This window comes from Candoia aspera, chromosome 12, assembly GCF_035149785.1.
Source record: "Candoia aspera isolate rCanAsp1 chromosome 12, rCanAsp1.hap2, whole genome shotgun sequence".
In the NCBI taxonomy this organism is placed as follows: Eukaryota; Metazoa; Chordata; class Lepidosauria; order Squamata; family Boidae; genus Candoia; species Candoia aspera.
This window is the reverse complement of record NC_086164.1, coordinates 11,240,048-11,256,964: the sequence shown is the minus strand read 5'-3', so window position 1 is coordinate 11,256,964 and position 16,917 is coordinate 11,240,048. Positions and strand designations below refer to the sequence as shown.

At 49.7% G+C, this 16,917-nt stretch overlaps 1 protein-coding gene across 2 annotated transcripts in view; it reads left to right on the top strand.

Annotated features, from left to right (window-relative positions):
- Nucleotides 1-16,213, top strand: part of XPNPEP2 (X-prolyl aminopeptidase 2) — a 33,492-nt gene extending 17,279 nt beyond the window's left edge. For both annotated transcript variants that reach the window (XM_063313505.1, XM_063313506.1), the window contains exons 14-21: nucleotides 7,725-7,796; nucleotides 8,826-8,886; nucleotides 10,507-10,576; nucleotides 12,070-12,174; nucleotides 13,417-13,476; nucleotides 14,284-14,360; nucleotides 15,213-15,311; nucleotides 15,406-16,213. In XM_063313505.1, the coding sequence (XP_063169575.1) occupies nucleotides 7,725-7,796; nucleotides 8,826-8,886; nucleotides 10,507-10,576; nucleotides 12,070-12,174; nucleotides 13,417-13,476; nucleotides 14,284-14,360; nucleotides 15,213-15,311; nucleotides 15,406-15,606 (745 nt within the window). In that variant the 3' untranslated portion in view covers nucleotides 15,607-16,213. The remainder of the gene's footprint in view (nucleotides 1-7,724; nucleotides 7,797-8,825; nucleotides 8,887-10,506; nucleotides 10,577-12,069; nucleotides 12,175-13,416; nucleotides 13,477-14,283; nucleotides 14,361-15,212; nucleotides 15,312-15,405) is intronic.
- The last annotated feature ends 704 nt before the right edge of the window (nucleotides 16,214-16,917 follow it).

Here is a 16,917-nt window from a genome sequence, read left to right as displayed (position 1 = left end):
GGGGGCGCTGACCGGCGCGGGGTATTTAAACCCCGCACCGGCGCGCTCCTGTCACTCTCAGCTTTTTTCTACCAACGTTGTACCTGCCCTGAAATAAACCAGAACCTGATTTGCAAACCAGTGTCTGAACGTTATTCAGAAGTAGGCAGCGCATGACATAAAGCTGAGAGTCATAAACTCAACCTCGCCGAGCCCCACCGGACGACAACGAGCCGCGGGAGGAGTAGACGGTGAGAAGACCAGCAAGATGAGGCCGGAACGGCGCGGGCAAGGAGGGCGAGCCGCGCGGCAAGAGACAGAGGAGGACCGACCGAGGCCAGAGGCACCGCGGACTCCCGGAGCCATGGACGCCCACCCCACCCGACCCGAGCCTCAGCTCCAACCCCAAGGGGAGATGGCGACGGAGGCAACCCGACCGCGGGAGGGAGCAGCACGACTTCCGAAACCAGCGGAGGACCCCGCGCCCCACATCGCACCCCAGCAACGGGCGTGGAGCGACAGCCCCACGGTGCTCAACACGGAGGAGGACGACGGAGACACCCATCAGACGGAGGAGGAAGCGGACCCGCGGCGGAGGGACGATGAACCCCACCGGCAACCCACCCCTGAGGACGCGCCAACGGAACCGGCCCCAGCGGCGGCGCGGGCTGTGGACGAGGAGGCACGAGCTGAACTCGCGGCCATGCGGGCTCAGCTGACGGAACTCCGGACCATGCTCCAGGCGCTTATGCCCCCCGCGCCACCCAACGACGTCCCCGCACAAGCCCACACCCCGAGCGAAGCACCGAACCCACACGGGCCAGCGGAGAGCCAGCAGCCGGCACAGGCGGCCGACACCACACCCCGGGAAGCGAGAGGCGGGGCCGCACAAAACGCCCGGGCCCCAAAGGACTTCCCCATCTTCTTCGATGGGACCCCCTCAAAACTCTCGTTTTTCGTGACCAACGCTAGGGAGTTCATGGGGAGGCACGGACACTCCTATGACTCCGAGGCCGACAAGATCGCCGCCGTGGCGATCAAACTCCAAGACAGGGCGGCGGACTGGTACGTCCAACTGTACGAGTCCAGCTCCCCCGCCCTCGCCACCTTCCCTGCTTTCATCAAAGAGATGAAAAACTACTTCGAAGACCCCCTAGCTAAAGTACGGGCGAAAAGCGCACTCCAGAGACTTAAACAGGGCACACGCACGGTCCCTGACTACGCCCTGGAGTTCAAAGCCCTCGCGGGAAAGGTCTGCGACTGGTCTGAGACCACCCTGCTGGAAATCTTCAAAAGGGGGCTCAACCGCGACGTTCTCCAATGGGCCCTCTACCGCGACGACCCAGAAACGTTACACGGGTGGATCCACCTCGCGGGGAAAGCCGAACACGCGCACCGCACCTTCCTTATGACAACCACGGAAGACACAAACTATGCCGGGAAAAAGGTACCCGCACCACACGGGGGGATGGCCGGCCCCATATACCCAAAAAAGAAGTTCAACCGGGAGCCCTGCGGGAGGTGTGGCAAATTAGGGCACAAGACGGCGGATTGCTTCGCCAACCGACCGCCGACCAGCGCGCCCAAGCCCGCCCCGAAAATTAGCCCCAAACCACCCAACCCGGGGCCGCCCCCTCACCGCCGAATGACCGTGGCCACAGCGACACCGGAAGAGGGCTGGGACGCTTACTGGGGGGAAGAGGACAATACCGACCCCGACCAGCCGGCGGGAAATGCTCCCCGCTTGCTCTGAGACGCGTGGCGAGGCAGGCGGTGGGACAGCAACGCGGACCACCTCAATGAAACGACAAAAGCTCCGTAATATTGGCAGCAATTCAACTCTCTGCCGGCAACGGAGCCACCACGGCCGCGGCACTAGTGGACTCGGGGTGCTCAAAAAACCTCATCCACCCCGACCTAGTCGCCAAACTCGACCTCCGCTGCTTCCCCCTCCCCACGCCGCTGGCATTCCACCAGCTGGACGGCTCTACAGCGGGAGGGAAACCAGCCACGCTACAAACCGAGCCGGTCACCCTGCAAATGGGCGCTCACACCGAGCGCACATCGTTCGTAGTCACGCCCATCGGACGGCCCATTGCAGTCCTGGGGATGCCATGGCTTGCGAAAAACAACCCGCGGATCAACTGGGCGACCCGCACCTTCACATTCGGCGACGGCGAGTATCGAGCACCAGTACCAGCCGGCAAAAGCAACCCCACGGTAGGACGAGCGGAGGCGACCACACAAGACAACGCCGCTAACCCAGCAGACCTACCAGAACAATACGCCGACTTCTCCGAGGTCTTCGGAGAGGCAGAGGCTGACCAACTACCCCCCCACCGCAAGACGGATTGCCGGATCGACCTACTGCCCGACGTCCCCTTACCTCGACCAAAAATCTATTCGATGACCCCGAAGGAGATGGCAACCCTCCGGGAGTTCATCGATAAAAACCTAGACAGGGGATTCATAGAGCCAGCATGCTCACCGGTCGGAGCCCCCGTCTTATTCCGGGAGAAGAAAGACGGGACCCTACGGCTCTGTACCGACTACCGGGGCCTAAACGCGGCTTCCCTGTCCAACAAATACCCCTTACCCCTGGTGAAGGACATGCTCGCCCACCTGTCCACGGGCAAAGTCTTTTCCAAATTGGACCTTCGCGAGGCGTACTATCGCATCCGAATCAGGGAGGGGGACGAATGGAAGACAGCGTTTAACTGCCCCCTAGGCGCTTTCCAGTACAAGGTACTGCCCTTCGGACTCGCGGGGGCCCCTGGGGTGTTCATGCAGCTCATCAATGAGGTACTGCATGAACATCTGTTTAAAGGGGTCCTGGTCTACATCGACGACGTCCTCATTTACACAAAAACACACGAGGAACACGTAACCTTAGTCAGGCAAGTCCTCGACAAGCTCAGAAGGGCACAGCTCTATGCGAAGCCTACAAAGTGCGAGTTTCACAAAGAGCGCCTAGACTATTTGGGGTATCGAATCTCCGGGGACGGCATCGAAATGGACCCCGCAAAAGTCGAAGCGGTGCTAAACTGGGAGCGGCCCCGCAACAGACGGCAACTACAGAGCTTCCTGGGATTCGCGAATTTCTACAGGTCATTCGCCCGGGGGTTCGCTGAGATAGCCCTCCCCTTAACGGACCTCCTCAAAACCAAAGGGGTGGGGGACACCCGACGCGCCAAGAACCCAGGCACAGTGCTGAATTGGACTCCCGCGTGCCAGACCGCATTCGACAAGCTGAAAGCGCTGTTCACGACGGAGCCAATCCTCGCGCACCCGGACCCAGAACGGCCGTTCGTGGTCCAAGCCGACGCCTCAGACTTCTCCCTGGGAGCCATCCTATTACAGAAAGACTCCACGGGGCTCCTGAAACCATGCGCCTACCTGTCAAGGAAGTTCTCCGAGACAGAGAGGCGATGGCACGTCTGGGAGAAAGAAGCCTTCGCGGTGAAATCGGCACTAGAGACATGGCGACACCTACTCGAGGGAGCCACCCAACCATTCGAGGTCTGGACGGACCACCGGAACCTCGAGGCCCTACGAACGCCTAGACGCCTTAGCCCAAAACAGGTCCGATGGGCCCAATTCTTCAGCCGCTTTGATTTCCAGCTGAAGTTCATGCCGGGCAAGAAGAACTTCCTGGCCGACGCCCTCTCCCGACTGCCCCAAGACGAAGAGCCCGCCCCGGACACCATTGGGACGGTCCTATCCGCCTCGCAACTGGGGATGGCCGTGACCACCCGAAGCGGCGCACGGAGGCAGCTCGACGCTACGGCGCAGCCGACGGCGGGACAACCGGCGAAGGAAAGAAGCCAACCGCAACTACCAGGGGGATGCGCACGGACCTCGCCGCCGCCCTCAAAACCGACCCCTGGTTCCGGGCGAACCCCGACAAGGTAACGATGGCGCAAGACCTGGCATGGGGGGAAGGCAGAATCTACGTCCCGGACTCGCAACGCCAGGCGATCTTGCATAGGTCACACGACGCCAAGCAAGCGGGACACTTTGGGTTCCTCAAGACCCTACACCTAACACGGCGCCAATTCTGGTGGCCCGCGCTCAGGCGAGACGTAAAAACCTACGTGGCGTCCTGCCCAACGTGCGCTAGGGCCAAACGGGCACCAGGCAAACCCGCGGGGCTACTGCAACGGGTGGCAGAACCCTCCCGCCCATGGGAGGAAATCTCTATGGATTTTATAGTGGACCTCCCACCCAGCCAGAAGAAAACGGCCATTTGGGTGGTGAAGGACTACTTCTCAAAGCAGGCCCACTTCATCCCCTGCACGTCGGTCCCATCCTCACAACAACTAGCCAAACTCTTCCTCATCCACGTGTACAGGCTACACGGATGTCCCGCACGTGTGGTGACCGACAGGGGCACACAGTTCACCTCCAAATTCTGGCGGGCCTTCCTGAAGCTGACGGGGACCCAACAGGCCCTATCTACGGCTTGGCATCCGCAGACGGACGGAGCCACTGAGGTTCTTAATGCCACCTTAGAGCAATTTATACGATCATATACGAACTACCACCAAGACGACTGGGCTGAACTGCTCCCGTTCGCCGAAGTCGCATACAACAACGCCGTCCACACGAGCACGGGGAAAACTCCGTTCGAAGTAGTCTCGGGGCGCGACTTCGTCCCCATACCGGAGCTACCTCAACCCCCGGAACCACAGGTGGACGCCAGCGACTGGGGACGGAAGATTGCGGAAGCATGGCCAGTAATCACGGCGGCGCTGAAGGAGGCACAGGCTGCTTACAAAGAGCAGGCCGACAAGCACCGGCGCCAACAACCGACGTTCCAGGCGGGGGATATGGCCTATCTATCCACCAAGTTCCTAAAATCAACCCAACCCTCGAAAAAACTGGGGCCTAAGTACATCGGGCCGTTCCGAGTCACGCAAATAGTGAACCCGGTAGCAATACGCCTGGACCTGCCACACAACCTCCGGAGGCTCCACCCGGTGTTCCACACCAGCCTCCTAAAACCAGCAACCACCTCCCGATGGCACCCAAGCACGCCACAGCCCGCACCGCTTATGATCGACGGGCAACACCACTTCGAGATAAGGGACATCCTCGACTCCCGCAAGCAACGAGGAACTCTACACTATCTGGTCAGGTGGAAACACTTCCCCCACCCGGAATGGGTGGCGGCGCACAATGTTAACGCGCCTGACCTGACCAGAGCATTTCACCGGGCATACCCCGACAAACCGCAACCAAGGTCAGCAAAACCAAACCCCCCCCCGCAGGCCTCCCCCCGCCTCCCGTGCCCCAAGGGAAAGGGCCCCCCCCAAGCCCGCGACTTGGGTGGACCTTCCCCCCCCCGGGACTCACTCCCCCCGCCCCAGGCCCACGGGGTGGTGACAAACGATCGCCAGCACCCTCCCCCCGCCCCCCGGCCGCGGGGGAGTGGCAAGCAAGTCAACAGGGCAACCTGGGGGCAACGCCCAAGAGACACAACAAAGGCGACGCACTCTAAATAAGAAAAGAAGGGCCCTACCTGGAGCTGAGAAGCACCCGACCAGCCACGCCTCTCACCTCGCCGAACTGAGCCAAACAAACAGGGTGTGGTTGGAGCATGCGCACGCCAGGTCAGAACCCGAGCATGCGCACCATGGACACACCCTGGGAAGGCACGTGGTAGAGGGAGGAGCAAAGGGAGGGGCGACAACTACTCCGGCGGGAACTTTGAAAAAAAAAAAAAAAAATGTGGCGTTTTGACAGCTCCACGGGGAAAACCCAGAAACCCGGGGGAGAACACTATTCGGAAAGGGGGCAGTATGTCATGAGTGCCGTTGAGCTAAAAGTCATCAGCGCAATGGCACTCATGACAATGACAAGGAAATAGGTGAAGGGGTACAAGTTAAGTAGCCATCAACCTACAACGACTAACGGCCAACAAACAATAGCCAAAGGAATCACGGAGCCACCCAAACCATCAGCGGCAATACAACGGGGATCGCCCAGCTGAAAGCAATCAGCAGAAGAATGGAAACCTGATGATGGGCGATCCCGGAAACCCTCACCCACCGGCAGGGCAACGCATGGGACAAAGGGGGGTGACGTGACTGTGAGCGAGGGGGCGCTGACCGGCGCGGGGTATTTAAACCCCGCACCGGCGCGCTCCTGTCACTCTCAGCTTTTTTCTACCAACGTTGTACCTGCCCTGAAATAAACCAGAACCTGATTTGCAAACCAGTGTCTGAACGTTATTCAGAAGTAGGCAGCGCATGACAATATGGATGCTTAAGCATGCAAGTTATATGAGTCTGGAGCATAACAGCCCTCTCCTGGAATCCAATATCTCAGTTCCCATGCTAGCCAGACAGCTGCTCCAAGGAAGCACTTCCCTCTCTTGAATGGCAGGAAAGCAGTATGCCCCCTCCCCCTATTTTTGCTCCAGCAGCTGGTATGCAGCGATTTCCTGCCATAGAACATGGAAGTTCTCTTCATTCCTTAGCACAAGCTGCAGTGGTGGTCTTCAGCTCAGAGCAAACGTTTCCAACCTATGGTTGGATAATGCTGCATGTGATCTCTGGCATGGGTGCCAATTTAACAGCCAAAACTTTGGGAAATGTCTGGGATTCTGGGATTCTTGCCTGAAATCTTGCAAGACTGCAAGTGGCAATTTTTTTAAAAAATTAGAAATCGCAAGATTTCAGCCATCTTTTTAAGATGATGATGATGATGATGATGATGATGATGATGATGGGATTGAGGAGAAGCAATCCAAAAAAATTACAAAATATGGGGACTTGCAGATCGAAGTTGAACACTTATGGACAAAGAAATCCACTGCTATACCAAACATGATTGGAGCTCTTGGAGCAATACCTAAAGGACTCCCTTGATATTTGGAAATTTTGAATTTATTGGATCTGAACACCCTAATTTTACAAAAAAATACCCTGCTTGAAACTGCCTATATCCTCAGATGATCCTTGTTTAGAACTTGAATAATTAAGTTTTCACCGGTCTTTGACTGTAAATCGAATTGTAGATTATCCTAATAATTATCATTATTATTTTTCATTTTGGGATCTTGTGGCACATGGCTGGTACGCACAGTCAGTTGTTTATGTGGTGGTCTTCAAATGGAGTTAGAGAAACGTTTGAAGGATTAGGGCTCTCAGAGGCTTCTCATCCTCATGTGGTTTACCTATCAGCTCTGGGAGAAAAGGAAATGTGGTTCTGGAACACCAGATGCTAGAGGGAAAACCCTTATCCTCCTATCCTGCTTGTAGGATTCTAAGAAGCACCTGGTAAGCTACTGGGAAAAACAGGAGGCAGTCCTTTCTTGCAGAGACAGTCATCACCAATCCCTCCAGATGTTGTTGGACAGCAATTCCCATCATCTCTGAATTCCCATGATTGTTCGGACTGATGGGAGTTAGATTTCAGCAACATTCAGAGAACCATAGATTGTTCATCCCTGATGGATTTGAAAGAATTGACTCAAACTGTTGGCCAGCCCAAGTCCATTTAACAAGAACCATCAGGAAAACTAGGCCAGTGAAGAGCTAGCCAGGTAGACATTCCACTCAGCCAGTTGCACTAAGATGTGATGTCGATGTGTGGTAGATATTTTGAAATATTTATATGATATGTAGTAAAAACAATACATAATAATCAAGCTTAATATTATTATCAGGTTTGTTGAAGTGTATGAATGGAATTATCCGTGATCCTCTCTGGCAATGGATCTTTTCTTGTTTCTCTTTCAGCCCATCCAGTCTTACCTCTCGAAAGCTGTCTCAGAATGAAATGTACCTGGTGGATTCTGGGGGCCAGTATTTGTGAGTATGGGCATCAAGAGCCATGTTCTTGGGCCAAAGTCAGGTATCAGCATTTGGCAGAAAGATTTCAAAGGATCTTCCTGGCTAAGGGTAGAAACTGGGGTGTGCTCAGAGGACAGCTGTTTAGTTTGATTATGTCCCATCACGCTGATGTTAAGACATAGCGATCACATAGGTAGATTTTTCTCCAGAAGGATCTGTCCCCAACCTGGTCCTTCAGGTCTCCCAGTGCATCCATCACTGCTGTAATTGAGTCCATCCACCTTGCAGCTGGTTGTCCTCTTGTTTCCTTCCATAGCTCTTTAGTACAAGGTTGATTTCATTTGACCAACCAGCCACTTTCTCCTTAACTGAAACTTTGCACTTTAGGAGTGCCAGAGAGGATCTATCAGAAGAAAATGTCAAAAACAAAAAAAATAGCAATATTTGATCTTAACAGAGAGGCGTAGACATAAATACATACACTTGGAGGACATAAATACATACACTTCCTCATTCCTTGGAGGAAGACCAGAATACAGTTGTTAAAAATGCATTTCAAAATGTTCTCTTTCAGGATAAAAACAGGCAGCTATCATGTAAGGGGATCTACCTTTAAAAAAAAACCTAGAAGCCTTCAAGTCACCAAAGGATTTGAGGCAAAAGTTATTCCTTTGGAATCAAAGAATATGGTTTTGAGTGGCAGAATCGAAAGGAGCCTGGTTCACACATCTCTGTAATTAGGGATGATTTATTGTGCAACACTGGTCCCCGGGTCAATTTGTTACCATAATTATTAAATAACACAGCATCAGAAATCTGTCCTGATCGGCTGTAAATAACTCAAGGACCTGGTACTAAACCTGGCTTTATCCTCCTTCCACCCTTGATTTAAAGGCAGTGCTAAAACAAAGGCTTTGCTCTGTAAAGCAAACACGATGGCCATCGTCTCACGACTGTCCTGGGAAGTCAGAAAAATCCTGCTTTGTTGGGGGGCTCAGTGGAGGAAGTTCCATCTTGAAGCAGCTTCTTCCTTGTTTCTCTTCTTAGAGATGGAACAACAGACATCACCCGGACCATCCACTGGGGGGAGCCCACAGCTTTTCAGAAGGTAAGGCTGATTTCCAAATACACCTGAATGGTACACCTGATATCAACTGCTGCCTTTTCCCCCAGACCTCCAGAGATGCTTCACTTTTCATTTCCTTGCTGGAAGGATGATGTTGGCTTAGAAGGTGGCTCTCAAACACATTGGTATGAGCTTACTTTGGGACTAAGCTTACTTGGGCTGGCTTTCTCCAGGAAATCTAACTCCATCCTTGGGGGAGGGGGGAGGGGGCAGGCGGATTCCCCCAAAGCATCCAGATCAGGCTTCCCTTGTGAAACAAGTAATGTCCCAGAAACCCATAACTGGCACCAGATGGGAGAGAGTACAAGCACTCCTCACTGAAATAATCAAGTGCCAAGTATTTTGTCCAGCAAAGTGTAAAGTAGAATATTCACTAAAATGTACTATGGTGTTTTCCAACAGTTAAAGGGGAAATGCTTTATCTGAAGAAGAAGAAAGGAGATATTATTTGCATTAACTTCAATAAAATACCAGATGAATAATTGGAGAGATGGAGTACAGGGGTCTTGTGAGAGAGGTGTGCTCCTCCAGCACAGACATACTTACTTTATTTAAACGTATTTTGGTCTGTAGCAACTGGGCTGTTGTTTTGTATGTCCTTCACACAAGCCATTTGCTGGATAGTTATGTATATTCTGGATTCACACATCACAGTAAGCCATGGATTGTTGAACCAGCTGTACTGACCTGATTCATATATAAGATTAAGCCAGACACTGTACGGCTGACAAACTGCAGTTGAGTTTGAATATTGTGCTGAGCAAAACCAAGAGATGTTACGGCTTTGCATGTGTGAATCTATCTGCTGTGTAATTTGGTATCTAAGATGCTGTTCCTGAAGTTCTGGTTTGTTGAGGAGAACTTGGGATTGGATAGCTTCCTGCTACAGAAATCTAGTATGTATTATTTTCCAGGAAATGTAATCGATGCTTAACTTGGTTGACCTGGTTTGATCCATATAGATTTGGGGCAATTTTGTTATTACTAATGGGCACAGCATCCCTTCCATACTGGCAAAAAACTGAGCTGCTCCAAAGGGCCATAACTTCCATATCACAGGAAACAATAATTCCATTTTATTCCACAGAAGTCGGAGCATCAAGAGCAATCGCCTGGTTCTGGACAAGTATACCAAGCAGGATAACCAACTGATTGGGACAGATTCAGGGAAGGGCACTGAAGAAAGTCATCAGGAAAAAAATAAGTCTGTGCTGGCCCTTGAAGAAAGGCAGAGAGAACTGTTCAGATTAGAGAAGAATGGAGGAGTGAAGGGATCTTGCATGGAAGAGGGCAGATACCGTGCATCCAAAGGGCTGGATCTGATCTACTGGACATATGTAGATTTCAGCTAAACATTAAAAGAAATTCTGGACAATGGGAGTAATTCAGCAATGGACTGAATTGCCCAGGCTAGTGGTGGTCTCACTGTCTTCAACATAAGACTGGGGAATTCTGTGGGCCATACTCTAGTCCTGGATTTCCTACAGTAGTAAAGGCTTGGACTAAGTGGCCTCTAAGCCCCAAGTTCTAGAACTGCTGTGAGTTCAACTCATCATTTTTCCTGCCCAATAGGATTTCAGAACATCTTCTTTTTCTCCTTAGGAAGCCTACACACGAGTGCTGATGGGGAATATTGACTTGTGCAGGCTTGTCTTTCCACCCAGAGTTTCAGGTGAGAATTTGGGAGGGAGGGAGGGAGGGAGGGGAACAAGAAAACAAGAAAAGCTAGTATCCCTACTGATGACTTCTCAGATTTTCTTCTCTGGTTGTAATCTCAACTCCAGCGACTCTCACACTTCAGGCATAGCTATAACTTGGGTTTCCCTCGAGAGGACAGAACCTGGGAGGTAATATACAGTCTACTCCAGCTGATCCCGGCCTGATGGGCTCCAGATGTGCTCCTGAAATCTCTAGCCAGAATTACCTGCAGCTATCTGGCACATCTGGAAGACAGTATGTTGGGAAAAGTTGAGCTAGAATAATTGCCAATGAATGTTTCATTTTACCACACATGTTTTGGACTGCCCTCTCTACCTTCTAAGTTTCTTAGTCTATAGAATATTTACATGTCTTTCTTTTACTGCAACAGTCTAAAGCCGCATCCCCTCCCAAATTCTACTTAGCGCGCTAGAATCATCCTTCACATTACGTCATAAGGTAGTCAGTTTGTAGCACAGAGTGATACACAAATGTTTTATGTCCGTGTCATTTGTGGACCATGATCCCTGCGGCCTATTTAGCATCCCATGCTTGAAAGACCCTATGATTAGGCGAGAATCCAGCACTCTGAGAATCTAGCACCATGAACCTTCAGAAAGAAATGTGTCAAGATGCATAGACACCTGGGGAACACTTCCTTTCTTATAATTAAATTATATAAATTAAATATAATAATTATATCATAGAATCATAAATTGGAAGCGACCTTGGAAATCTTCTAGTCCAACAAGAGCAAGGCAAGAGTCGTGAGACCATCCCAGACAAGTGGCTTTCCAAGCTTTGTTTGAAAACCTCCAGTGATGGAACCGCATGATTCAGGAGGAAGGCTCTCCACTGCTTAGTAATCTCACAGTCAGGAAATTTCTTCTTATTTAGAGCTTGGGTCTCTCTGTGAAGTTTCCATGCACTGATTCTTGTCCTACCTTCAAGCATTATGGAGAATAAATCTGTACCTTCTTCTCTGTGATATCCCTTCAAGTCTTGGAAAAACTGTTATGTCTCCCCTTAGCCTTCTCTTCTTTAGGCTTTAGGTTCTTCATAGTTTCTTCATAGGATTGAGCCTCCAAGCTCCTCATCACCTCTGTAGCAATTCTCTAGACTCTTCCCAGTTCCTCAGCATCCTTCTTATATTATGGCAATCAAAACTGGACGCAGAATTCCAGTGCAACATAGAGTGGAAGTATCACTTTCTGGGATCTCAGCATTCTCTGAACATTCTCTGCCTTTCAGAAAATGCATTTGGGGTTTCCTACGTGCATCTGGTTGTCACAGAGGGGAGCAAATGCTTGATTAGATTGGCTTGCTGAGCTTTTTTTGTATTCTTGGAGCAAAGCTGACCAGCCGAACTTCAGTTTGGGAAGGAGGATATATGGGGGGAAAGAAGAACAGGAGCAACCTAAGTGTTTTCCCTGCAGACACTGAGCCTATTTGACTTTTGCATTGCAGGAAGAATGGTGGAAGCTGTTGCTCGCCTTCCCTTGTGGAAAGCTGGGCTGAACTATGGCCACGGCACTGGCCACGGCATTGGCAACTTCTTGTCTGTTCATGAGTGTAAGTTCCATGAAGACCAGGTCAGGCTGCATGTCTTTAGCTGTTCCCTGACAGGAGATCTGGTGGGGTACCACCACTGGTCAGCATCAGCCAGGAGTAGAGAAGCTATGGCTTTCCAGATGTTGCTACAACTGCCTCTACGTGCTGGTGGGTCTGCTGAGAGTTGTAGTTCGGCAACATCTGAAAGACTTATTTGTTTGTTTGTTTATGTCAATTCAATTCAATCCAATCCAGGCACTGCCGAACTCCAACTGACCCAGTAGTTTCTCCACTCCTAGAGGAGACAATATGGTCTTATGGAGAAAAGTCTGGTTTTTTTATACATATGTTTCCCAAGTTTGTCACCATTCAGCTCTACATTTGGCTAAGCACATTCCCAAAATACTTCCCTGGATGAACAAGCTTTCCTGGGAGTTGGGGTATCTGTCCTTCAGGATCTGATGAGCACTTCCTTGGTAGCCATGGCAAAGATGGAATGTGCCCTTATGAGGTGAGATGATGTGGTCACCTTTGCAAAAGGGCTTAGTGTGATAGAGTGCCAACCTTGTACACAGAAAGTTCCAGTTTGGTCTTTAATGCCTTCAGATAAAGCTGGAAAGATTCACTTCTAAAACTCGGAAGATGTGAGTGAAGACAATACAAAGCTAGAAGTAGGATTACCATTTATGGGCTGCAAGAATCCAGACAGTCACTAGAAATCAGCCAATATTTATTGCTTTGCTGGCATCTAGTGGTAATTTGGATTTTTGCAGCCCATTAGTCCTAATTTAAGGCAGCTTCGTAATAAGCTGTGAGAATGAGATCCAATCCACTTTGCTGAAATGATTTGATTGATTAAAAGATCCACATTAATTCACTTTGAATTGTCAGGCTCAACATACAATCAGGGTAATTTCAATTAAAAGCCCAGTTCAATCTGGATGAATCTTCTGCAGGTGCAGAAGAATTTTTATCAATTGAATCATCTTGCCTGAGCCAACTCTGCAAATTGATTTGATAATCAGATTGCTGAAACGTTGACTTGTTGCAAGAGAGATTTGCAGAGCCATTCTTCCTGATATTTTGTGATGTGCTTCAGGTGTGGCAGTGAAAAAACACTGCACAGTGCGTTGTGAGATGTCTTATAAATGCCATGGAAAGTTACAAGAAAAAGCAGCACAGCTCACAAGTCTTGCTGTATAACTGCTTGGGATTACCAACTATTTTGATCTGACAATAACAACATTTTTCTCTCTCCCCTAGGGCCTGTAGGGTTCCAGTCCAACAATGTTCCTTTGGATAAGGGGATGTTCACCTCCATAGGTAGGTCAACCTGATCTTCCTTCCACACCAAGCTGTATTCCCCAGTAGTGAGCAAAGCCAGTTTCAAGTTTCTTTTTCTGAGTTACAGATGCTGGAATGACTTTTTTCCATCTCATACCATGCTAGCAGCATGACTGTGCAATAACATAGATGAGACACTTACAACGTTTTAATTCTCAATAGCCAGGCTGAGAATCCTGAAAACTATAATACCGAAATATTTGAAGGATGCTAGTCCTCCAAATATACCAGTTCTTAAACACTAGGAATGCAGATCCTGAGAGAAATGGGGAGAATACTGCGTTTTGCTCCCATCCTGTAGAAATAGAATCATCATTCTATCTATTTGATAACCCATAGTGGCATTCCCAAACCTGGTACCCTCCAGAAGTTTTGGACTGTGACTCCCAGAATTTGGCTAATGTTGGTTGGGCCTTGTGCAACCTTTTCTGCATCTAAAAGGTTGAGGAAAGGTGCCATAGATGACCAGGCAAGGCTGATCAACCTCATCCCTATCCAGATATCACAGGGCCCTGGTTCCCATCAGTCTGCAACAGCATGCTCATAATTGGAATGTTGCAAGGGTGTAGTCCAAAATCTTTGGAAGATCACGGGTTTCCTGGTTGTGCTTCATGGAGGCTGTTCCTACTGGTCGAATTTTGGAGTATGTTCTTCTGGCAGAGTGTGATGGGCTTGGGAATAAATGACAACATCTAGCCAATGTTGGCTGATTCACAAAGATGAGCAGATTATAAAGGCACCTCAGATTTTGTTCCCTGCTCCTTTTCTATCTTGCTTTGTCTCTAGAGCCTGGTTATTACCATGATGGGGCATTTGGAATTCGTCTTGAGGATGTTGCACTTGTGGTGCAAGCTGAGACCCAGGTGAGACACCTTCCCTGCCTTTGATCAGTCCATCCACAACATACCATCCCTAAAGGGTCACTTCTGGGCAGGCAGTTGGATATTATGAGCTAGGAAATGGATTTGTAACAAGAAGATACATTGCAATACAAAGAGCAAGTCTTGCAGGATCTGGAATATTATCTACAGACTCATCCATGGCACGCTGCAGGTGCTGGGGGTCCTCGAGGCAGGACCAGTGGCACAGGAAAAAATGGAATCTGGGATTATCCCAACAATTATTATGTTGAAAAGAGGAGGGATTCTTACCAGCCTTTCCCAGCTTGCTGCTGTCCAGATAATACTTGATTGAGAAAGGCTGTTATTAGAACAACAACCAGGCTATGATAGCTGCAGCAGGCCGATCTACTCATGCCTGGACCTCTTTCCTATGCTCCACATAAGCTTGACAATTGGGGTGTGTTAACTGACTCCCCAAAAGACAACATGGAGGTGAGAATGAAATATATCATGGCAGGTAATAAAGACCTTTGGTTATTGAACAGATTAGAAGTAATATATACTTGCAATAACAGATGCATATGATGGTTAGGACCCCAGCTGGCAAACAAGCAGGGGATAACCCCTCCCCATGCATAGAATTCCATTGAAAAATCTATCCCCCCTTTTTACCATGTGACATCTTTTTTTTAACAAACAACACTTGTTTTCTAACAGACATTTAGTCTCCTGGATTGACTCAGAGATCTCAAAGATTTCTCTCTGGGCTCATTCCCAAATGCCAGTTGACACTTGAAGTGCAGAATTGCATGGCCCAGCCTGCCTCATGCATCTCCTACAAGAATGAGTCTTCCCTCTTTTTGCTGATTGCAGTATCAAGTGCACAAAGAGCCCTACCTGACGTTCAAGGTGGTGTCCCTGGTGCCCTATGCCCGGAACCTCATTAATGAGAGTCTCCTCTCCCAGGATCAGGTAAATGAGAGCTAGGTGGGTCAGAGGACCAAGCCAAGGGCAAATCTTCCACTAGAAGGACACCACCTCGAACGTTACTATTCTCTTTCTGTAGATCCAGTACCTCAATAAGTACTATGAGACCATCCATCAGATCATTGGACCTGAGCTGCAGAGACGTCAGCTGAAGGAGGAATACCAGTGGCTGGAGCAGAACACACAGCCTTTTTCTCATGCCTCGCTGCTGGCAGCTTCTCTAGGCACCTTGGCAGTGAGCACACTGGCCTCTACCATTCTGCCAGCAGCACAACATTGATCTGGGAGTACCCCACAACCTCCTGCTCCTCTTTGCCATATGACTCTACTCTCATTGTGTGGTCCACCTCAACCCATATCTCACAGGCTTCCATTTTAGGCCTCTAAACATCACTATCAAGCCTTCTTCCCACCACAGCTGGGATCACCACAGTCTCCTGCATCCGTTTCCAGGCCAGGAATGATATAAATACATTCTCTCTTTCTCTCCTGGACCAAGCCTTGGTAGCCAAGGTAGAGCAGAGGCTGAAAGAAGGAAGGGGAGAGGGTATAATCTTAAGGTTCACAAAGTTGAGGTCTAGCACATCTGGAGGGCAGTAGGTTGGGGAAGGCTGACTCAGAGGACTAATCATTACTTGGTGCACATACTAAGAAGATATAAAGAGACAATGGCACGTCTGTCTGGTATCACACAGTGCTTCCACTCAAACGTGGACCTGCTACATTCACATGCATGGGCAGTGATCATCTAGTCCTATTGACAGGAGACCATCTGTCATTCAGGAGGAAATTGCCATTGATAGTCCATTCCTCTGTGAACTGATCTGGTCCTCTTTTAAAACCAGCCAGTTAGGCACTTCTAATAAAGTAATATCTCAAGAATTTAATAGAGTGTTATCTTTTTATGGCTTGCAAACTGAAATGGAGAAAAAAGGTCCCGCTGAATTCCCAGGCAAATCTGTGCTCCATCTGTGCCTGGGATCCTCATCAGCTAATAAAAATATCATATGCAAAATTAGAGTCAGAGGCCGAGCCCATAAAAGCTACTGCCAATGAGAACAGTGGCTCCTTGGGGATGACTGGGCTAAGGGTTGATTCCATCTGCAGGCTGAAGAACAAGATAAATAAGAGCCCAGCCTTCTGGACTGAAACCAATGGTCCAATAAACAATAGTTTGGAAAAGGACTACAATCAATGACTATTTCCATGACTCCTAGCGTGACTTCCATTTGCTGGGGTCCCTCCCCTGGGATAGAAAGAAGGGTTGGACCATTTGGAAAGCAAAAACTCAAGACTTTTGCCATGCTTTGCCACCCGTTGAGGTTGCAATTCAAAGGGAAGCCTGCAGCGATTTCTAGCTCAGAAAAGGGCCTGCCCCCAATTTGCAGCTTAGTAGGTGGTAACGTGGTGCTTTGCGTGCAGAAAGTCTGGAGTTCAACCTTTGCCACTTGCACTGAGATCTTCCAGCGAGGAACAGAACACAATTTGTCCTCTGCTGGAGAGATTAGGGAACTGCTAGCTGTCTGTATAGTCGATTGTACTGAAAGACTCAGTCCGGCTCAGGATGTATCTATCAGATATTGCAAATATA